This window comes from Peromyscus eremicus, chromosome 4, assembly GCF_949786415.1.
Source record: "Peromyscus eremicus chromosome 4, PerEre_H2_v1, whole genome shotgun sequence".
In the NCBI taxonomy this organism is placed as follows: Eukaryota; Metazoa; Chordata; class Mammalia; order Rodentia; family Cricetidae; genus Peromyscus; species Peromyscus eremicus.
The window spans coordinates 152,338,162-152,362,013 of NC_081419.1; the positions used below are offsets into that span (position 1 = coordinate 152,338,162).

At 50.4% G+C, this 23,852-nt stretch overlaps 1 protein-coding gene across 10 annotated transcripts in view; it reads right to left on the reverse strand.

Annotated features, from left to right (window-relative positions):
• Kcnq2 (potassium voltage-gated channel subfamily Q member 2) overlaps positions 1-11,526 on the reverse strand; it is a 59,081-nt gene extending 47,555 nt beyond the window's left edge. For all 10 annotated transcript variants that reach the window (XM_059262128.1, XM_059262129.1, XM_059262127.1 and 7 more), the window contains exon 1: positions 11,231-11,526. In XM_059262128.1, the coding sequence (XP_059118111.1) occupies positions 11,231-11,526 (296 nt within the window). The remainder of the gene's footprint in view (positions 1-11,230) is intronic.
• Positions 11,527-23,852: the final 12,326 nt, after the last annotated feature.

Consider the following 23,852-nt stretch of genomic DNA (forward strand, 5'->3'; position numbering starts at 1 on the left):
CAAAGCCCATCTACCCAACCCAGAACCACCCACCAGAGCATAAGGTCCTAGAGGGGGTGAGAGGAAGTGGCCCAGGAGAGACAGACAAGGCCCAGTATACACCAGATGCTCAGAAAATGCCTTAGACCCTGACAGACCATAGCTCAGGAAGCCCCAGATTGTCAGAGTCAACTGCTGACTCAGCATTTAAGGCCTCCACAAATAGCCTCATCTAGCCCCCATCTTGTCCCTCATCTCCAAACGTCAAGGTCGGGAGGTGTTCTTAAGGGACCCCTCACCTTCACTGACCAGTGGACACAGGATAATCAACAATAGTTATTTCAAGAATGGGGGGTGCCACAGAGGTCTGGAGCTTCCCACTCTCCCTAACGCACACCCACACATTGCTCTCTAGTTATTCACTCCATCAGAAGCCCAAGACTCACAAGGACTCCAGCCTCAATAGCTGCTATAGACACCATGGGGCCTCCCCAGAAAGGCCAGGTATCTGCTACAGGCACAGATGCCCAAGCTAAGGACCACGGAGGGCTCAGCTTGGCAGGAACCTGCCAGCTCAGCACAGGGCGAGTGCTTCCCAGGCACCAGCTCATGACCTGGCACCTCTTACGTGAGATCCCCGGAGACTAAAGCTCCATGAGGTTAATCTACTCCCATTAATCATCATGGGTGCTAGCCAGAGCTCGGTATACATCAGGTAGGGCTGTCCCAGGCCTACACACTGCATCCCTGCCTGTTGAATCATCCAAGAAGGCCGCCCTACTGAAGGCTCACGGCACCCAACCTAGCATCCTTTACTACTTCCCAGGAGCTTATCTCTGCCCTTCCCTCCAGTATGCCCCGCTCCAGCCAACTGTGCATCTCTCTGAGACCACAAGAAACCTGTCCCATCTCAATCCCAGGAGCAGCCAGAGAGTTGTGGTGGAAGTGGCTGACAATGTGCATCAGCCCTGCTCACAGCTTTATGCTGGCCCCAGGGCCCTAAGAACCTGGCCATACCTGGTTCTCCCAACCGCTTTCCTTATTCCTTTCCTGCCTTCTCAGCCTTGCCATATGACAGTCCCATTCCTCGGGGCCTTTGCACACCTTCTTTTGATACCCAGAGTTTCCTTCTATTCACACGACCCAGGGCCACCTTTTCTTCAGACTCTCCTTCCAGGCAAGTTCACTTTCACTGAGGACACAGCCTCATCTGTTCTGCCCTCTCCAATGTCCAGGAGGCCAAGCCCACCTGTACACAGGCCATATGTCCTGACTAGTGGGATCCTGCCCTGACCATACTGGACCCAGCTCCAGAACACTTGTCCAGTTCCAGCATCACTTGGGGGTTCTCTGTGCAGTTCACAAGCACGGCTGAGAGAGCCAGGACAGAAGGAAGTCAGTAAGGTGAGCCTTGTATAGGTCTGAGAACAGATGAGGTAGGGTCTGTACCAAGAGCCTGGCCACCCCAAGCCTGGCATAGACCAAAAACAGCTGACCACCGACAAAGCTGTGTCCCCTCATGAAAGTAACATTTCTCCCCAACTGCTGGGATGAAAGATCACCATGGAACCTCAACCGCTCCTGAATGTGAATCTCCATTTTCATTCATGGCTCAGGTGTTCAGAGTACTCCAACAATGCCTCTCCTGACAGAGTACCTCATAGACTTCCCCATCCACAATCCAAAGTTTGATGGACAGCCATGCCCCTGCCTCCTGCCCAAGCTGTGCTCCAGGGCTGGCCCCACAGCTCACAGCATTGATTCCTGATCATTACTGATTACTTTCTCCCACAAATGGGCACAGCTCCAGTGATGGAGATCTCACTCCTTAAACAGACTCTTGTCCTGATATTAGGCTCTCCTGGGCCACCCCTGGGCCTCCCTTGCTCCTCACCAGCCTTCCTAATGATCCAAAAGAGCAAAGCAAGGGACAGACCACAATCAGAAGCACAGCCTGCAGAAATGACCCAGCTGAACAGGACATACCTGTGGACAAAGGCATGTGTAGACATACAGGACACTGACTCAGACACCATCCTAACCTGGGTGCCCCCAAGTGAACTAGATGGAGTGACCACAGTCCACAGGAGAAGACACACCACAGAACAGCTAATCCGTGAGGAAATCCCAGTGTGGTGTGGACACAGGATAGAAACCAGACCTCCAAGTTTCATTTTGTTCTACAAACTCATAGAAAAGCAGAGACTGGAAATCTCTACAAAGCTCTTGTTTTCCAGCATTTTCCCAGTTTCCCACATTGGGCATATAACAAAAAAAAAAAAAATAATATCCATAACCAAGTGCTTCTGTGAGAGACGAAGCAAACTGGTCATACCAGAGCCTCCAGAGCTGTCCACCCACGCAGTTCCTTCTGCATGCCAGAATTCAGCACTTGGCTAATTCAACAAGGTGTCACGGAGCGCCATTATGAAGAAGTTTTTCTCATGCTGACCCCAGAAGAAGCAAACCTCCCTGTGTCTTTGTCTCATAGTCCTTAGCACCCTCTAGAAATCACTCCCCAAGCTCTCGCCCCTTCCAAGGCTAATCACTGTGAGCTAAGCCTCATTTTGTGGAAAGGTGGGTGTAGCAATCATACCATGGAGCTTTTCACCCGCAAGAAAATACTACTGTGCACTTGAATCCAGGACCATGGTCAGCACCCAGAGCCATTCCCCTCCCTCACCCCACCCTCTACTTTTCCTGTCCCTTCCCAATTCCAGGAATACAGAAACTCCTACCTCCTCCCCAGTGTAGCAGGCCTTCCTCTGTGCTGGCCACCCGAGGAGAGGGGGTGACAAGAAAGGTTCCAGAACCTTGCCTTGCTCCACATGCTGTCTCCCACCAGAGGCTTTCTACAAATTTAATGGACAGCAAGCACCAAATCTGTATGTCTAGCCTGAGGAGAAATACTGTTTTGGATGAGAACATTTTCACAGTAGTCAAAAGCTTCTTGCAATATCTCCTACAGCCCAAATGTGTGTGTTAAGACATCAGGGAGCCTCACAGCAGCCATGTTAGCAGAGGCAAAAGCTCAGATCTGTCCTTCATTTCCATCAACAAGGAACCCTTCACATATGTCAGGATGTGCTCAGGCAGTGGGCCTGGAGTGGGGCTTGGGCACCTCCCCCGCACTCAGCACAGGTAAATGCCAGGGCTGGCAAGGTAAAGGTGGCAAACACAAGGCCATTATAGATTCCATAGTGGTCTACCGTGTACTGTGGGAATACGTATAAACAATATCTCTACAAGAGAGAAGCTGGAAGACACAGCTGACCAGAGAGAAGGCCAGTCTGGAGAATCACTGCACTGCAAATCAATTCATCTATCCCCAGGTTTTTCCACTGGCACGTCTTCTATGTATGTGGTTCATGTGAATTTTGCCCATTCTGGAAGGAAGGGCTAAGAAGGGTAAGTAATGCCCCCTCAACTGGCCTTAATAACCACACACACACACACACACACACACACACACACACACACACACACACACACCAATGCTCAAGGAACATCAAGGAAGAGAAAACAAAAGAATGTGAGAGCTGGAAGATTGAGAGGAATGCTACGAAATGTCCTTTGGACATGACCTAGCTGCTGCATGCATGAACTCACAGTAGTTGTGCTTATCTACACAAGACCTGCACAAAATCAAGCCAGTTAACAACTCCAACATAGAGGGAGGAGGAGAGTCACCCAAGGTCCTACCTATAGCTATTGGCAGCTGATGGCTGCTGTGGGATGGAGAGTCACCTTTCTTTGGAAGGTAGCAACTGGTGTTGCCCATGCCCTGGTAGATAAGCCCACATTCACATGTTAAAGGCCATACTAAATGGATTCGGTGGGTTATAAAAAGTAAAAGAGCCAAGTGTGATGGTGTATACCTTTAATTCTAGCACTGGGGAGGTACAGGCAGGAAGATCTCTGCGAGTTTGAGGCCAGCCTGGTCTACATATCAAGTTCCAGGCAAGCCAGGGTTACATGGTAAGGCCTTTTCTCAAAATAAAGTAAAATAAATATAAAATTAAAAACAAGATAAAAAATAGAACATGAAGTAGAGACATTAGTTGGGGAGAGGAGCAGGGGGAATGGAATGGATGTGGTCAGGATACATTGCATATGTGTATGAAATTTTCAAAAAGAGAGCATCCAAATAGCCTCCCACCCAACCCTGGTGCTCCAGAGGCCCTTAATGTGCTTCCTCCAGGCACCACACAGCTCCACTGCATCTAGCACACGCTCACTGCACTATCCATTGACACAGCCTCTTCTTAACATGGTTTCCAAATTTTTTCATTTCTCTCTTTCTTCCCCAAACTGAGACTCCTGCAGAAGCTGCCCTTGACTCATCCTCACCAACCAGTGTCTTTCCAAGTCAAAGCAGAAAAGTAGCACCAGCCTTGTAAAGTCTCCAGTACAGGGCAAGGCTGGTGGCTCTTGGATGGAAGGGGCCAGAGGTGAGGCAGAACCTGGAGCCAGAATGGCCCCTCTACTTTGGGGAAGGAAAGATCTCCAGGAATGCCACCTTGGAAGTGGCTGACACCCATGAGATCATCAAGGAATCTCTGCAGACAGTTTCCAAGCAACTCTCATTTAGAACATTCTAGAATAACTTCTCTGCTGGGCATTCACAAAATTATTCCCAATATCAAAAAAGAAATTGAAGACCTAATTCTGTTCCAGCTGGATAGCCAGCAGAGCCCAAAGACAACCAGGAGGGTGTCTGGAACGTATCTTGTATCCTTTTTCCATGCAGAGAAGCCACTGTCCCAGAGTCCTTACTTCCTCTGCAAAGGCTCTGATGACCCCAGCAGCCACTCCCTTCAGCCAGCTGAGAGACAGGGATGGGCAGGGGAAATGCTAAGAGCTTCCCCTTGAGTGGGTCTCTCTACCCAGACCAAAGACCGCCTGCTCATCAGGAGTGCATGGAGGCAGCTGCTATATAGTTCAAGAGCCCACATCCTTCTCAGCATGTCCCTCTGGAATATCGCTTAGCCTCACCCACTAAGTCCCTCACCTTGGGTGGTGCCAGAAATGATAAAGAGAATGAAAATGAGGCTAGGGAGATGGCTCAGTTGGTAAAGTCCTTGACACACAAGCATGAGAACCTGAGTTTGATCCCCAGTACTTGAGAAAAAAGAAAAAAAAAAAAAAAGCAGGCATGGTGGTACATGCTTGTTATCCCAGCACTGAGGAGGCACAGACAGCCTAACCTAATCAGTGAAACCCAAGTCCTAGTGAGACCTTGTCTCAAGAAGCAAGGTGGATAGCTCCTGAGCAACATCTAAGGTCGACCTTTTGCCTCTAGACACATAGACAAGAGAGAATGCACACACACATAAGAAGAGAATGCAGAGTGCCAGGGTTCTTGTCCCCAGTACAAGGCGGCAGTCCTGAACAGAATGGTGCATCTCCACACCAGACGGTTGTTTTCAAGACCTAGCCCTTGAGCATGGACATGGAGTACAGCACCTACGCACACCTCATAGGACACACCTGGGATTCTGAGAACTACAAACAAGTCATCAAGAAAGCAGAAAGCAGAATTCACTTGGAACAGTGAAGGCCTGGCTGTACAGGGCTGGGCAGGCACATGGCAACCATGAGTCACTGCCAACCTGATCTTTGGGGACAGTCACAGGTCGACTCGACACCCTGTATTTGCTTTCTGATCAGCTAAACTGCTTCTGTTGTTGTTAAGCAAGTGGACAGCTGCTGCTTGGTTTCCTCCTCCAAACCACGGCTCGGTGTCTGGTATGTCACTGTGAGTGAAGCGTTGTTTGAAGAAGCTCCTGGAACTGTCAGCAAATTGTTGTCTGGAAGCAAAGCCCAGTTCCAGCCATGAAAAGCAAAGGCCCATGCTTGGCAGGCATCCACACACAGAGGACAGAACTCACTGTAAAGGGGGCCCAGCCAAGCCAACTCATCCACATCTGGGTAGAAACCAGATGTCTACAGGGCTTATAGGGCAGTTCCTCTGCAGTCTGGGGGCTTACTGGTAGAATCTGCACACTGTGTTTTTCAAGACAAAATCATTCCTCTCCTCAATGCCCAACCTTGAGGGTCCTGTAACATACTCAGCGCCACAGAGGAACACATCCTTAAACTTTCAAACACACAAACACTATTCTAGGATAATAGTTGGTATTCCTGGAGCTGGCCCATTGGATAAGCATCTGGCAAGCTTCTGACACTCAGAACTCATGCCTAAGCCTTCTAAACCTGTGTCTCCTGTTAAACAGTGGCCCAAATAAGCTTGCCAAGATCAAGGTACAGACTGTATCCTGAGGCTTTGTCTAAGGATTGGCTGATGAATGGGAGGCTGAGAGTCACTGCCTACAGCTGGGCCAGCCATGGTCCCCAACCTTCCATACTCACTAGATAAGGTCTCACTCTGCCAAACCTTAGGCAGCAAAAGCCAGTGAACATCAGTACCTACAAATCTTTGTGTCTAGTGACCCAAATCCATACCCAACCAAGAACATCACTCATGTATTATGGACAAGGAAACTGAAGTCCAGAATCTGGAACAAGTCAGTGGAAGAGGGGCCATCCAGAACCCTCAGTCCCTACCCTGTCATCCTTCACCCCTGAGAGGTGACAAGAGTCCCCTGCCAACCCCACCTCCAGCAGCGTTCGCACAAAGGTGCATACTTGGTGGATGGAGGACACGGTGGCACGGCAAGGTGGTCTGCTTCCCTCAGCACTATAAGCGACATCAGAGCTTACTCTCCTTCCAAAATGGGGCCCACTAATGTAACTTCAGCCTTTAAAGGATATGACCAGGATCAGGGCCAGGGCCAACCCTTCCATCTAACTGCAAGGATGCACAGATGGCACAGAGCACATGCCACATTCCTTCTCCATCCTTTCACATGTCAATTCAGCCCTCATATGCTCGAATCCAGCTGTTAGTACACTCCACAAAATTCTCCAAAGAGCCCTTGGTCCTAGAGACTTGCCCACTTCCCTAGATTCAACCCTACAGTAAGTAGTGGACTCACTGTTCTCACTTTGAGGTACTGAGGAACACACCAGCCCTGTTTTCTCAATAACAGGGGGTCAGAACACCACACCCAGGGTGCAATGACATAGATCAAAAGGATCTACAAAAGCCTGTGTATTTTGCTCATTGGAAGACACTAAATACCCCACATTCACCACTGGGTTCCATCTGTACTCAGACACTGTCCCTGGCTCCTTGAAAGCACTCCAGACTCAAGTACTTTCAGAATCAGACATAGGCCTCCTACCTACAAGGCCAGCACCCGGGAGCATTCCCAGCACCTAGCAGTCTCCATGTCAAATTTCTTCAGGCTGGTGGCATGCTGAGGGTCCTTCTGAGTCTCCATATAGATGACTTTACATATCTGACTCATGCTGATGTCCACAAAAATGAGGTTTCTCTGCTCTCATCTGAAACGCTACCCAGACAGCTCTCTGCCTACTTGCTAATTCATTGTTTCTTTACAGATGCAAGGGTGTTTAAAGATTTACTCTACACATAACCAGGGCGGAGGGACTGCAATTGTTCTATCTTTTCAGTGTCATTTAAGTTATTGCTGAGGGTTAGAAACTGTGAGCAGGCCTGGGAAGAAACATAGGTTTCCCTGGAAACCACAACTCTCTGAGGTATTCCCATCTTTTGGGAAATTTCCATAAGATTTTCTGAATCTCAATCAATGAAGCTGCAAGAAGACCTGCTACTTGAGAAAAGCTGAGCACATGCTACCATTCAGTGATCAGGGTTCTTCTCCAAATGCCACATACCATACAGTCAGAGACCAGACCTTGGGACTCCAAGTGAACACCTCTCCTGTCTGCCTCAGGTGAGGACCAGGCCTATATCTACTCCTCAAATGACCTGCCAACTCCAACTTCCAGGGCTCTTATCAGCCTTGGAGCTAAAAGTAGTTAAGTGGGATGAGAAAAAGCTACAAGACAGCCTAGATACCATTCTACTGGAGAAGGAGGCCTATCTGGGCCCAAAGCACCCAAAGACCCTTGAACAAGGCCCTGATCCTGGATGCTGCTCTTTATGAAATGGGAGGTGACACCTGGTTGGACAGCCTCTGGCAATGACTCTGTGACTCCTAGGGCCCTAACAAAGCTACCTACACACTGTGGACAGAGGGGCCTTGGTGATCAGCCCTAAGATGAGCCACGGGCAAGCCCAGAACCCACAGTCCAAACCCTTATGACTTGGTTTTCCACTTAGCTGTTTCAAATGCCATGTTTTTCTAGCTGGCCACTGGCCTGGATGTTGGAAAGGCCAAGTTGTCTACACTGTCAGCTCTCAGTTCTAAGGCAGGCCACCTCTCTGCTGACACAGGGAAACCTTCTCAGTCTCAGTTTCCCCATCATGCCCCTCTGTCCATCAGGCAATAAGGCTAGCCTGTGGTAGGGGCATCATGACCCAGCAACCTTTCCCTATGTCCCTGAGTTACTTGGAGCTCCCGCTCAGCTCTCTTGAGCACAACAGATGGACGTGATTCCTCTAAGGCCCCCATAATACTCCCATCTCTGCCTAGATTTGTCTTTGCTGTGGCTCACCCTTGAGAAGAGTTGGGCAATCCACAGTGTCTCTAGCCTGGGTGACCCCCCACCCCACCTGGCTGAGTACAGAGCTGTTTCTGAAAATATCTCTCACAAGCAGTACATAGTGGTATCACTTCATAAAAGGCATACTGCAGAGCCCTGTGGACATTGGGTCTGACCAGGGTCCAAACCAAGGGTGGTCACCTCCCTCCTGACTCTGGACAGTGGCTGACCTTCAGAGATCCAGCATGACTGGTCAAGAGGCTGGTACAACTGGACCTCTCACAGATCAGGCTTTGATGGCCAATGGCAGAAGGAAAGTGGCCCAGGAAAACCCAGCACTGCTTAGATGAGGGACTCACTTCTATGTGTCTTGACTCTATCCCCCCACTAGATCTCAGGAGGGGCTGCATCTTCTTTGCTAACTAATGATCAAATCAAATACTGATTAACACACAGCATGCCTAGTCCATGAGGGGTCAACTGTCAACACAAGGGCTGACCACATGCTCAGGAATCTCAAGCCATTGGACTACCTAAATCAGACAGGGGTCAGTGTGGAGGATTCCATGTCTTGAAACTGGGGGGATGGATCATGAGCAACAAAGGCAGTCAGATCACCGTTCACAATGGGATTAATAGGCAGCCTAGAAAACATCAGTTGGTCTTTACAAAGTCCAGAGAGCCAGGAGTAGCTGTTATCACCTTACTGATGAAAAGATAAAGCTGTCAGGGGTTCTGAGACTAGACACATGTGCCTGGCCCCAAGTTAGCAACCAGAGACTCTCTGTTCTTCAATGCTCTCCCTCCTGCCCCGAACCCCAAGACACCTCCCTACAAGCCCCAGCCACAAAATAAAGGAGCCAAGGGACCTGCAGCAAGCTGAAGCAGGATGCCTTCATGCTAAAGGTCTGAACCCTAAAATCTGGCACACTTTAGGGACAGGGCTTGCTCCATGATGAACCAGGGCTGACTTGGGGATATGTAGGTGGGAAGAGGACACAGAGCCCATAAAGCAAGGGCCTCCCACACTGGACTCTGAGCTCTAGATGCTGCTGCTTTTAGGAAACAGGATGCAGGCAGCAGAAACAGAGAAGCTGACAAGTCAGACCCAGGGACAGGACAGGGTCCCACAGAGGCTACAGACTCAAAAAAGAATCCTAGATAATGCTGCCAGTCTGGATACCCACTCCCAGCCCTGTGGACAAAGGACTGCATCCTATTTGTGTCCCAGGAGTCACCTCGGACCAGGATCTGGCTATCTACAGCCGACCACAGTAGAAACCCTTGGGCTCCAAAATAGGTATGGAGAAGGTGGCTGCAGCAGCAGGACTGTTAGGGGCACGTGAACTCTTCCTTGGAGTAAAGAGAAACACAGGACTCTGGGCAGGGGAAAATCAAATCTACCTCTCTGGAGGGGATGGGGGCTGACACCACCGGCTGCTCCCCTTGGCAAGCCTATCTGGAAAAACCTCCACCTTGGGGAATCTCAGAACTGTCCACAGGAGCCCCCCCCACACACACACACACACCAGTTCTGGCTACCCCCAGGACATCATTCTGCAGGCGGCCCAGAATTTCCCCCTATGGACCTTCCCTTGTCCCCAAACCTATTCAAATCACATACAGAACACTCCCAGACACACAATGGCCCACTCACAGGACACATACCCTGCCAAGGCCAGGACCGGTGGGCACCTTGATAGAGACTTTTCCTGAACATGGGTCTCACTCCCATCCCCAAATGCTTCTCATACAAAATGGCCGAGTCTCAGTGCTCCTCCTCTGTCCCTGGTTCCACTGGAATGGGAGAGCCAGCGTGTCCTTGTACTGGGAGGTTATGCATATTAACACACACACACACACACACACACACACACACACACACACACACACAAGAACACAGGGTTGCCCCTTGCCAGCTCTGCCTCATGAGGAGTCTCAGGCTTGGGGACAAGGGCCAGCCCCTTCCAGGCCCAAAGCTGGCAGTGCTGGGGGACAACAGCGGTACCTACTGCTGGTCTCCACTTAGGGATCTAGAGCCCAGAATGTGTAGAGGGGCCATCAGCAGGTGCAAATGGTCTTCTGGGAGTGTAGAGAACAAGGAAAGCGGAAAGCGGGCCTTCAGGGATGGGTGCAGGTAGCTGCCCTCAGCCCAGGACTGAGGTGATGTGATGTTAGGTCCCCTCCCCATTTCTGCAACCCGGAAGCTCAGATGGGTAGCAAGAGGTTAGGAGGATGGATGAGAAGAGGCCAGCCCTCTTCACCACCCTTACTTGGTCGTCGGGGAGACCCATGGGTGCAAAAGAGCGGATGAGTTCAAACCTAGAGCCTAGCCGCCCTCCCTCCTTGCCGGCCCTTTGTTCCGCGCTGCGGGCCGTGGGGAGGGGCCTCTCCGGCTGAGGGGGGCTGGGGCACCAGCACATCCCGTCCTGCGGGGGAAGGGCTGGTACAATCCAGCCAGGAGGCCGTAAACGCCCCCCCCCCAAAAGAACAGTGACTCCAGAATGATCTCCAAAGTCACTCTCCAATCTCTGTCCTTCGCTTTAACCAGAGACTGCAGTGCCTTGACCCAAACCCCACGCCCACAACGCGACCCTGGCGCGCGCGCGGACACGCACACCAGGGCCCCTCAGTCTACCGCAGCTGCGCCCGCAATCAACCCCGGCCGGGCTAGGGTCTTGCAGGCCCACCGCGCACCGCATCACTGGCCACTTACACGTAGGCGTGGTAAATGAACGCCCAGCCGCGGGGCCGCTCCAGCACGTTGTAGAGGAAATTCTGCAGCTTGCGGTAGAAGGCGTTGCGCTTCGGGGGCTTCCCCGCTCCCGCGCCGCCCGCGCGCGGCTTGCTCAAAACGCTGCCTCGCTTGGGGGCCTCGGAGCCCGCGATGAGCAACGCGCCGTCGCGAGTGGAGTCTGGCGCGCCGGGGTCCAGCCCCACGAAGCCCACCTTGAGCTTCTTCTCCCCGCTAGTGCCGGGGTACACGCCACCGTTGCGCGACTTCTGCACCATGGTGCCTGCTGCGCCCAGTCGGGCGCGGGCTCAGCGGGGGCGGCGCGCGGGGGGTGGCGCGGGCCCCAGCCCAGGCCTCCGGTCCGGCAGCCGCATGGCCGAGGCGGCTGCGGCTCCGCGTTCCTACCTGGCCCGGCCGCGCGGGGACGCAGCAGCCACCCGGCTCCGCGCGCGCCTCGGTGCCTGGCCCGCTTCCGCGAGGGCTCCGCCCGCCGCCCCGCCCCTCATGGCTTAACCCCTACGACGCCATTGCAGAGGCAGGCAAGGTCCAGGCAACCCGTCACCAGGCAACCCTTCCCACTCTCCTAGCCTGGTGATCCTTAACAGGGAGTCCAACCATGCTGTCACCTCTGAGAAGGGCAAAGCTACGCAAGCAAGCCCTGTGAGTCAGCTCCAGCAGTCTGAGGAATCCCAAAGTGGGGCCAGAGTCGACCTAGGGCCGAGAAGTGGATACTTTTCAGAGAGGAGGATACTGGCCATTGTCAAGTTCTGAGTTAAAGATCAGCCCACCGAGATCTTCTCTTAGCATCAAGTGGACCAGGCATCGGGCTCCATCTCTTCAATGGGTGTGCAGGGAAGTCTGTAGGTGCTCTCCAAGAGATAGCCTGAGCAATGCCTAGAGCAGAATCCTTGCCCACTTCAGGCTTACTGAGCCAACTGGGCTCGGTTAAGGCAGGAAGCACCAGCCCAACCCATTCAGTCAGAGGAGGTCTTGAGTATTCAGGGGAGAAGAGTACTGCCCACTCCCTGTGCAGACGGGCTTTATCATGACCTCTGGGTCATCCTCTCCATTCAAGTCTCTGTAAATGAACTACTAAGTCGGGCTGGAGAGATAGCTCAGTAGTTAAGAGCACTGGCTGCTCTTCCAGAGGACCTGGTTTTGGTTCCCAGCACCCACATGGCTGTTAACAATTGTCTGTAACTCCATTTCCAGGGGACTCAATACGCTCTTCTGGCCTCCTTGGGCTCTGCAAACATGTAGTACACATACATACATACGGGCAAAACTTACATACACATAACATAAAAATAAACATCTTAATACTTTTTAAAATAACTAGGCAAGTGACTACAGCTCATAGATGTCAACTGGGAAGGGCCCGGGCCCGGCCCATCTCATCCCTCCTCTTGGAACAGGAGTTTTTCCAATTAGAAGTCAGAAACCTGAGGGACAAAGATCCTGGTTCCCAAGAAGGGAAATGTGTTCCAAGGGGAGGCACTGAGAGGAGGGCAAGGTTCAAGGTTGTCTGGACTTCTGGAACATCAACAGAGACAAACTTGTTCATCTTCTCTTGCAGGGAAAAAAAAATGGGAACATATCCTTGAGGTTGTTAGAAGCCATCAGTTAGCCCTACTAATTCCCTGATGCTGCAGAGTAAGAACACACACACACACACACACACACACACACACACACACACACACAAACACAATGGGAAAGCTCATAGGGGAGTCAGCTTGGTGCAGATACCATTATATCTCTGTTCTCTCCTCTACCAATGTTGTTTGTACCAACAGCTTTGCCACATTTTAGAAGATTCTAGAAAGTGACTCCTTCATCGTGGCTTATAACTCCCTGCTTTCTCTGCTTAGGATGCCTTCCCAGCAAGCTGGCTCATTAATCATTTATTTTTTTAATATCATGCCTTGCATACCTGTGGACCATGCACTGTCAGCAGCTTGGTTACCAGCATGCCACTGGCCTCCCCAGGACCCAAGAAAGTGGGTCATGAGCACCCAGTCAGACAAACAACAGGAATTTCATTTGATTTAAAAGTAGATGGGAAAAGCTTACAGGCTCAGGCCATCTTTGCCAAGACTGCATCGACAGGATTCTAGAGTGCGGGGGGGTGGGTGGATGGAAAAATTCAGATGCACATGATACCCAGCTCCAGCTGAGGAGAGCTCTGGTCCAGGGTGTAGGCACCAGCAATGTCATCCTTCAGCCAGGCGCTGTCCCTTCAGCACCTCCTTCACAACCTGCCTGCTCAGCCTGTTCTCTCCTGCTCCTCAGGACAGCAAGGCTAAGGGGCGTGGCTTTCCCCTGCTCTGCTATCAGTGAGCTACATGAAGCAGGCAGAGACGTTGGACCATCAAAACACGGCATCACATTGGCTCTTGCTATATCAAAGAGCAGTTTGAAATTCTTGCCAATCCCCATTGTCCTTGAAGTTCCCCTTCACACTCCTTCCTGTACAAAACAAACGGCTGGGGACAGGGGTTGGTGGTAAAGTGCTTGCTTAGCATGCACAAAGTCCTGGGTTCCATCCCCAGAACCTTTTTAAAATTAATGTATTTAGCCAGGCATAGTGACTCACACTTGTAATTCCAGCACCTGGGAGCTAAGACAGGAGGAACATCAAGAGTTTAAGGCCAGAAAGACTGTCTCAAGAAACAAGCAATAGCCGGGTGGTGGTGGCGCACGCCTTTAATCCCAGCACTCGGGAGGCAGAGCCAGGCAGATCTCTGTGAGTTTGAGGCCAGCCTGGACTACCAAGTGAGTCCCAGGAAAGGCGCAAAGCTACACAGAGAAACCCTGTCTCGAAAAACCAAAAAAAAAAAAAAAAAAAAAAGAAACAAGCAATAAATGGAGCTGGATATATATATATATATATATATATATATATATATATATATATATATAATCTTAAGCGAGCAAGAAAGAAAGGAAGGAAGGAAGGAAGAAAAAGAAACAAGGAATAAAATCCAAGAGGCCATGGCCACGTATTTTCTGTCTGGGTCTTCCTGAGCTTGCATCTTTGTCCCGCTGTCCCAGAGCCTGGCACGGGTGAGAGTCTATAAGGCATGGGTATTGTGGCTACTCATGATGGAAGCCCACCAGCCTATCACCTCTCTGGAGAGCTACACACAGCAATACAGGTCATAGGAATCCCAGTGCTTTCTGGATGGAAACCCCTCCAGCTGAGGTTGGGATTCTGGTCTCACAGATGCCAAGCACAGGGAATGTGAGTGGAAAGAATATTCAGCTTCCATAGTCTGTGCTGGCCAGACTGTCAGAAGCCTCCAGCAAAGCCACAGAGAATATGTGCAGACAGTTGCCACCATCTGAAACCCCTGCTAGGAAGCCCAGCTTCATACTTTCAGCACACCTGACTGTTACGTAATAGCATTCACACCCAGGAGTTTAGTCACCCTCCTTCTAAGGGTCAGTGATCACAGTTAACAGTACATGAGGATGCTCCCCACTGCAGCCTTCCAACAGAGACCTACTTCCAAGCAAGATCTCGGGAAGAGAGAGCAGCTGCTGAGGAAGGACCAGAAGGGAAAATGCTGCCAGCCGGGAAACAGACTCAATTTGGGGAAATGAGAAGAGACAGGTTCTCAGTCACTCTGGCTGGGCAGAGCTGTGGTTGTTTTAATCCTATAATTTGGACAACAGGAAGTGCCTACCCAGGCAGAAAGGCCCCCCTCAAAGGAATTTTCCACTATTAAGGAGAAGTACTGTTGGCTAGATCATGGAGAGCAATGGAGTGAGGAAAAGAAAAGATACGAAAGTGTTGTGCTTTTGTTTTTGTTGTTGTTGTTGTTTTTTTTTAATCTGACAGGAACACTTACTGGGTGAAGTCAATAGGAATTTAATTTATAGTTGTTGCATTTTTTAAAGGACCAGAGCTCTCAACAAGCTGCCCTAGCCCCTGGCAAACCAGCTAATTACATGAGGAACTGAACTTGTACTTCCCAGCCACTGATAATAATTTCACTGCAGCTGTCCCCACTGTGGTGACAGATAGAGATGGCCAGGGAATGGTGGCAGCCCTAGAAGTGTCCAACAAGGCCCCAAGACAAGCTTTCTAGGCTTCTGGAAAGCTCCGACTGCCCTCTTCTATGGCAGCCTTAAGTCTTTGTATCCCTCCTTCTTCATTTCTGGACCATAGTTTTCTAAGTACCACCTACACACCCCTTATCACACCCCAGACAAGCAAAGAAGCTGTGGCAATTTTTCTCTGTTCCATTGAAGATAAAAGGTGAGAAATACAGAGGCCCCTGGACCCAGTGATGGCCTGATACAGGCTCCACTGTGGAGCAGTCCATGATACACTGCCAGAGCACATTTGTGCTGAGTATTTTCCAACTCATGGCCACTCATCTGTGAGACCAGCCCTGCCACTCCCTCTCAGAACCTTCCAACCTCTGTCCTCAGACACTAGCCAAGCACAGCACCCCTGTACTGTCACACAATTGCGGGCCCTGTACTCTCAGCCTAGAATGCTGTTTCCTGTCCTGGTATTGGATGGATAGTGTGTCAGAAAAGCCTTGAAGTCAGATACCCCCATCCCACTGCCTTCTCTCCCAACCCTAGTTCCTTGTCAGTCTGAAACCATCACTCATTTGCCTACCACATGCTCATCTTCCCTGTGCAGTAAGCTTGGCTAGGTGCCTTATGGCCCCTCACAGTCCACAGCCCAATCCACAGGAGGGACTTGTCCACTTTCATTAGTGAATGGTCACTTTGGCCTAGGGCTGATGTCACTTTGAGCCTCCAGCCACATGAGCCCTGGAGGGCAGCCCAGGAATTGCATGGCTTGGAGCCCTTGGAGTGTACCCTGGGAGGGTGTGGGTGGCTGGAACTCTGTTCTCCAGAGATGCTCCTGCTGGCAGAGTGGTCAGCACCTGCCCACGCACGAGTTATCTGCTGCTGGCTCCTGCCTACAGCCAGCCCAGGCTTGCTAGGGTGCCTTGCTTGACCAGTAGGCTTGAATAGTGCTTTCCAGCCTGGGGAAGGGCCCATAGGCCTTTGAGGTTTCTTCTGCAACTGACTCTTACCCTTAGACAAAGTTAGCAAATGCCCCACCAGCAGATGACTTGGGAATACTCAACAGGAGCTTCAGCCTTTTCCTGTGACCCCTGTGGCTATATCCCAGCATCTATGAAACTCACCTTCCTCTTTTGTCAAAGCCGAAGTGGTGTTAAGGGCAGGGCCATGCCTGTTACAGAGTGTGGCCCCCAGGGGCCCCTGTAGCTCTTGTAAGTTGGATGACCTTGAGCGGTCTAAGGCCTAGACTCAATTTGTTTGAGCAAATCCTGGACTAGACTCAATTTGCTTGTGTCTCCCAAATTCACTTGTTGGGGTCCTACCCCAAAGTGATGGTGTATGTTCAGGGCATCTGGGGAAGAGCAAATGGTGAGGATGGAGCCCCATGCTCCAGTCCAAGGCTAGGGAGAAAGCAGAGGCCTAAGCACCTTCTCTGCTCTCTCCCACATGAGGCCACAGAGAAGGTTGCAGGCCCAGAGGCAGATCCTCCCCATACACCTCAGTCCTGGACTTGTGCCTCCAAAACTGGGAAATAGACTTCTCTGTTTAAGTCCAGGCTTTGGGTTCTTCTGCCACAGCTGCTAACAAAGGCCCCAATCTTCCTCTGGCAGAAGGAGAATCACAGCCTCCTCCTAGAACAGGACAAATGGCAACACAGCCTGACCTTCCTAGCTGTGTCCAGCTGCTTAATAACAGGAGAGTGGCCACAGTGACCCAAGTACCCACCTCTTCCATGGCTCCAGCACAGACCTTCCCATGGCTACAGTGGAAGAGGGAATGCTATATAACCCAAGGCTGGCTCTAAGGAGCAAGACAGTAAAATGTGCACTACAGAGAGGCTACCTGTCCCCAAAACTAGTGTAACACACTTAATATGGTGCCACAGTGTAAACACACTACCCCCACAAGACAATTATCCAGCCCAAATGTCGTTGGTGCTAAAGTTAAGAAATTTGGGTTGGGCTGGAGAGATGGCTCAGAGGTTAAGAGCACTGACTGCTCTTCCCGAGGTCCTGAGTTCAATTCCCAGCAACCACATGGTGGCTCACAACCATTTGTAAAGAGATCTGGCGCCCTCTTCTGTATACATAATAAATAAATAAATCTTTAAAAAAAAAAAAAAAAGAAAGAAATTTGGGTTAACCATATCCTTCCTTTTTCTGTTGTTTTGGTTTTTTTCTTTATTTTTGAGATTGTAATATAATTACATCATTTCCCTCTCCTTTTCCTCCCTCCAAAGCCTCTCTTATAGCCCTTCTTGCTCTCTTTCAAATGGAAGCTTCCATGGTTCTAGAGAGCACCATGGCAGCTTCCAAAGGAAGGAAGCAACCAACAGTTAGTCCTACCTAGCTATGACGCTATGAAACACAACAATGACCGACATGGTGCAGTAACCCGAAGGGTGCAGCTGTGATAATGCCATGCATGCCTTGGCGGTAACCAACAGCTCTCTTATTGGACTTACAGCCCATTCAACAAGAAGGGAATCATGCTTGGTGTTGGAAACCTAGCCAGTTACCCAGGGCTAGTGAAGTCATGGGTCTTGGAGGAGAACCTACAGCAATCATTTTACTCAAGCACCATAATCCCTAGCTACATTCTAAATATTTGTCCTTATCCCCAAGGATAAGTGCAGTTCTCACACTTCATCAAGGAAACATCTCTTTGTAACAGATGGACACCATTATGGAAAACCACAACCAACCAAAATGAAGAGTTCAAACCCCAGTCCCAGAGGAGAGTTCTAGAAAACATTCCTGCACCTAAGGGTCAGGCAACATGGTGGAAAAGGGGTTGGAAAGATTGTAGGAACCAGAGGATCGTGGGGTTTTCCATGAGACTGTATCTCCTAGAAATGTCAGAAACACATCCTTTCTTTAAATGCATTGTTTGTGGTATGTAGCCATTTGTGACCTAGCACGAAACAGCCAAAACAAACAGATCTTCTCTCAGTGCCCCTCTCAACATTGCTCTGAGTACACCAAAGCCAAGAGATGATAACGTTCTTGAGAAAGGAGGGCAGAGTGGAGGCACATGAAAGAAGCCTACCCATGCCTAGGAAGGGCTTTAGGACATCCAGAGTATTGGCATGAGCCCAGCGTCCAGCTTCAGTGAAGCAACTTTGGTGTTTCTGTTCTCAGATGGTAGAATGATGCTCCTTTGAGAGTGCTGCAGGACAGGGGGGTTACTGCCTGTGTCTCAGCTGTAAGCTTAACTTCCAGGAGTGGGGAGGTATCTGAGTCTGTGCCTTTGTTTCTTTATCTATAATGAGAATAAGACAATCACACTGCAGGATTCGATGACAGTGGAATGAGATTTGTGGAGCATTGAAACGATGCCTCACAGTGTTATATAAGTGTTAAGGTAAAAATAAATGAGCCAGCTCTAGCGGGCTAGGCGCATCTCTGCCAGGCACAACTCTGCCAGGCTCATCTCTGCCAGGCTCTGCCTTCCTCAGCAATCAAGACAAAAACTGAGGCCATCAGGGATGCACCAGGGAAGCAGTGAGAGGGTACCAAAGACAGCCAAAGGGCCAGTTGGAAGCAGCCTCAACCTCCTAGGAGGTGGGACTACAAGGAAGAGCCCTTCATGCCTATGACCCACGCCACACCCTGCACAGGCCTGGGCTGGAAGATTCCCTCCCACTCAGGATGTTGACACCTAGAGCAAGGCAGGGTGGCAGCCTTTTTTGGCATCTTCAGGGAGATAACCAGAGAATGTGAACTTCTCCCTGCTCCACAAATCCCTCCCCAGACTCATTATACAAGCTCTGCCTATATCTGCATCTCCAGCTCCAGCCACACCCCAAGATCCTTCTGCACCCCCAGCCTCTGCCATACCTCCAGCTCCTACTATAGTCCCCAGCTGTGCTGTATCCTCCTCCTGCTACACCCCCAGTTTCTACTACAGCCCCCAACTCCTTATGCATCCTAGTTCTTGCTCCACCCTCAGATCCTGCCATTTGCCCCAGGTTACACTGAACCTGTGTTGTAGCATCTTCCAAAGAACAAAGTGAGCCAGTGCCAGGAAGAGTAGGGAGCAGCCTGTGGCCAGATAGTGGCCCACCCCTACACTGTAGCCAGGACAAAGGCCTCATCACCTGCCCTCTTTCCAGTTGCTTGGAGACAAAGAAGGAATAACTAGGGCCTCACATTCTCTCACACTATCCCAGTTTCTGTGTCTCCTGTCACTCAGACCCTCCATCCAAATTCTGACTCTGATTTGGTGGGACTAAGTTGACCAACACACCAGCAGGAGCCATGACCAATGCCACACCTGAGCAGCTCTCAGCCTCATGCAGCCTCAATGGCCTTGTTGCTGCCCATGGCCCTCTTCTTCTGCCAACCAACCCCAAACGAAACATCAGACACAGCAAAGGAAGCCAGAACTGAGCCCGCACCTCAAGCTCCCCAGATCTCATTTAGGGTCCTCATTCACCATCTCTAGGGCATAGATTCCCCTCACACCAATAAACAGAGTCTAGAAGTGGACACCAGTCCTGTGCATGTTCCAGTACAGTCCTCATGATTAACACTAGCTCCATGCATAACAGAAAGAGCTTCCCCAGGGCTGTTTTGGTCCATCCACCCAAAAGGCCCCTCCTGGACAGTCAGCCCCAACCCAGCAGCAAGCCAGCAGCAGAGGTAGAGCTAAAACACAGGCATGAAACCAGTCTCTGTGTGTATGCACACACACATATATACAAGGCATATACTGGTAAGCAAGCACGTTCACACAAGCATATACATGTGCATATATAAGATACCTCTAACATCTCTGAGACATTCCTTCAGGTTCTCTGCTACACAGCCCCACATATGTGCAGTTCCACACCCAGGCTACACCCACACAGTCCCAGGCCCACATAAGCACACATTGGCAAACACTAATCCTCACACCCACAATCCCATTCAGAAGCTCCTATGGGTACCCACAGCTATCCTCAAAGAAGGTCATTACTATAACACAGAATGTGGAAAGCTCCAGGCTTCCAAAGCTGCCGCAAGGCTCAGTCCTTAAAGTGGGGCTCAGAAGCCACCATTATATGACATATTGTCACCCTCAGGATCCCAGGGAAGGAAATAAAGTTCCCTCTACAAACGTTACAGGAGGGTGCAGCACCCCTGGGGAGGCCAGGCAAGAGACAAATCATATTTGGCCAGCTCAACAACCCTGACGTCCCACTGTTGATGCCTCATGAATCTTTCAAAGGCCTTCAAAGTATGTATGGAGGCTGCTGGTCAGCATTGGTGGAGCCTGCTGTAAATTATTCACTAACCCAGCATAGGGTGGCACTCCCTGGCCCTCTCCCCACCCCATACACTGCCTTCAGAAATGTGCCTCAGGACTGTGTCCCCTACCCTGGAGGCTGCCATCATGGACACCTTCCTAGGCCTGGGATCCCCTTCAGCCAAACAACAACCCCAACCTTGATACTGTCACCCCTGGCAGGCCTCTGGGCATTCTCAGCTATGGTGATACATCATCATCCCACAACCTTCCTGTCTAGCTGCCTACTACGTACCCCAAGCCAATGTCCAGGGGCCAGCCTTCAGTCTCCCTGTGTGTGCTGCCTTTCCTCAGCTCCCACTTGCCCTGAGTTCTCTCTGCTCTAAGTTCCCCTCCATCTCAGCTCTGGCTCAGGCAACAGCAAAGGCATGTACAATGGTCACTGTGTGCTCATACTTCAAACCAGTGCTGAGCATCCCTCAGGCAAGCAGATGCATCTCTTACCCCTTTATCTTTCAGCTCTGATATGTGGTCAGTGTCTACTGACCTCTGATGTCCCTCCTGGCCTAAGTGTGGGTAGCTCCTGCAACTCCCCAGAAACCCAGTAGGAAGTGGAGAATCAGTCCTTGCCTTCTGAAGAGATATAGGTAGGATGGGCGTAAGGAGCCCTAACTCAGAGGACAAAGGGAATGTCCTGGTGGTCTCAGAGGTGACTCTATGTGTTGACCCCACTGACTACAGACACCTGGAACTCAGTACAGATTTCTGTCTTCTCCCGTCTACCATGGAGTTCTGCCCTGAACTGGAGTAGAGACTACAGTAAGGCCCAGAACCCTTTGAAAGGACCAAGCAGATGCCATAACAGGCTGCTCAGTCTTCTCTCAGAGATCAGGCCTCAATTTCAGTTTCCTGAGACTTGAGCAAGCAGTTTCTGGGAGGGCCATGAACAAAAGACATAGTCCTTGCAGTAGCTCCCTTTCTGCACATACTCTGACTGCTCAAAGTTCAGCCAGATGTTTACTCTCTGGGGCCCCTTACCAACTTAGAGTTATGTGCAGTACGTGCTTGGCCAGCCAGCCCCCATGGTGGCTCAAGGACAAAGCCTGGGACTTGTGCTGGACTGCCCCCAAAGTAATAAATTGTAACCACCAACCAGTAAATTCAAAGGTTACATACCCTCACCCAATTAAAAGAGAACAGAGATAAAAATAAACCAATCCGAGCTGCACCCGTGCAAAACTCCCCCAAAACCCCTGAAGGGCTTGTGGATTTTGCCTTTAAAAAGCTAGCCACACAAAGAAAAAGCAAGTTCCTCCTGGCCTCACGGTTACTACGAGTGAATGCTTTGGATTGAGCTTCCCTGCCCGTGGCTTGTAAACAGAAATAAACCTTGCTTTTGCATTCTGTACCTAAGGTCTGTGATGGTGGTTATCTTTGGGGTCCCAATCTGGGCATAACACCTTCAGGCCTCAGACCCAGGAATTTGTGCCTGCCTTCATCATCACTACACCCTTGAAGAGGGGCCCAAGGCTTAAAGATCTTCCCCAGAGGTTCCACCTTCTGGGCCACCAGAGTCAGCAGATACTCATTTACCAATGACTCCAGTGGAAACCAGGAGTGCAACCCAGGGAATCCTTGGAATGTGTGTGCCTAGTGAAGGACAGTGTAGCCCAATACATGCCACTGTGACCAGCTAGCTGGGCAGAACTGGGACAACCTGTAGTGTTTGGGTAGCCAGGGTTCCCAGAGGACACCAAAGTTTGCTACAGCAACCAGGGACAGGAGGATGAGGTAGGGTCTGCCTAGAGGGCTTCCTTTAATTCTAGCCAGGGGCTGTTTCTTACATTTGTCCTGTCTCAGGCTAATGAATTTTCTTAATTTGACCCCAATTCTAAGAGAACTATGTGTTAAAACAGCTTCCTTTAAAAAAAAAAAAAAAAAAAACAACTTTCTGTGCTAACACACTCTACCTGATCCCCCCCTGCCAATAATGGTGACCCAGATGTCCAGGAGATACCTAGTGTCCTTGGATAGAGCCATCAGACAAAATACAGGACACCCAAATCAGAATTCCAGATAAACAATGCACTCCTTTTTACTATAAATGTCTCAAATCTTTTATATTAAAAAGTATCTGCCAGGTGGTAGTATCGCACACCTTTAATCCCAGCACTTGGGAGGCAGAGGCAGGTGGATCTCTGTGAGTTTGAGACCAGACTGGTCTACAGAGTGAATTCCAGGACAGCCAGAGCCATTACACAGAGAAACCTTGTCTCAAAAAAAGAAAAAGTATCTGATATCCATCTGAGGTTCAGATTCACCTGGATGTCTGTATCCAACAGCCTTCCCTCAGAGGCCTGGCATTCATTAGTTCAAACCCACCCTGTGTGGGTCTGCAGGCATTCAGCAGCCCTGAGGAACCACTTTCCCAAACACATCATTTCCCAGCCATGCAGGTCTTCTCCCTTCCTATCCTGCCTTCATGGATGCTGAGGTGAGAACTCAGACTGTGTGCCCATTTCGCTGGATGTCAGAATTGCCCATCACAGCTGCATTATCTCTGTCTTCATCTAGCATAGAGGCTGAATGTATTGAAGGTATCAGGAACCTGACACCTGAAACCTGGAACAGCAAATATGTGTCAGGAAGGATTTTGAAGATGCAATTGAGACGGTGGAAGCTTATCTGGGTTCTCCAGATATACTCTGAGCACAGCCACAGGTATCCTTATAGGAGAGAGATGCAGACTGCAGTGGTTGGGTCATTAGCCCAAACATGCCAATGAAGCCAAGAGAGGAGAGCACTACAACATTTCACCTCTGCCCAGTGGTGCTGATTGCACCATTATCTGGCTGCAAACTCACACTATGTGTGGCCATTTGTTACAGTAGCCCTAGGAGATTGACACAATGGGACCTTGTGGGAATACTAAGGACCAGAACCCTTGCCTGAGGCTCCAGAGAGCTTTACTTTGGCCCTGTGGAGGGAATCTGCTCACCCTACCCAACCTCTACCTGCAATAACAAGAACAGACCTTGAGAGGTGGGGAGTGGAGAGGACAGCTTCCTGGGACAGCAGTGAGTGGAGCATAGTCCTACCATCTGCCTTGCCTGGCCATCAAAGTCATGGCATGCTCTAGGACAAATGGACCAATCCCAGCCCACCTGACATAAGCCATTGGCCTCCTGGCTTCTGGAGCAGGCTGCAGTTTAAGGAGTGAAGATCTGGGCTAAGGGGCAGCACGAACGTGGGACTGGCTCAGCAGGCAGGAGTGTGAGCAAGATGGGTTTCTGTCAGAACCTTTCCCCGGAAACCTAGGGAA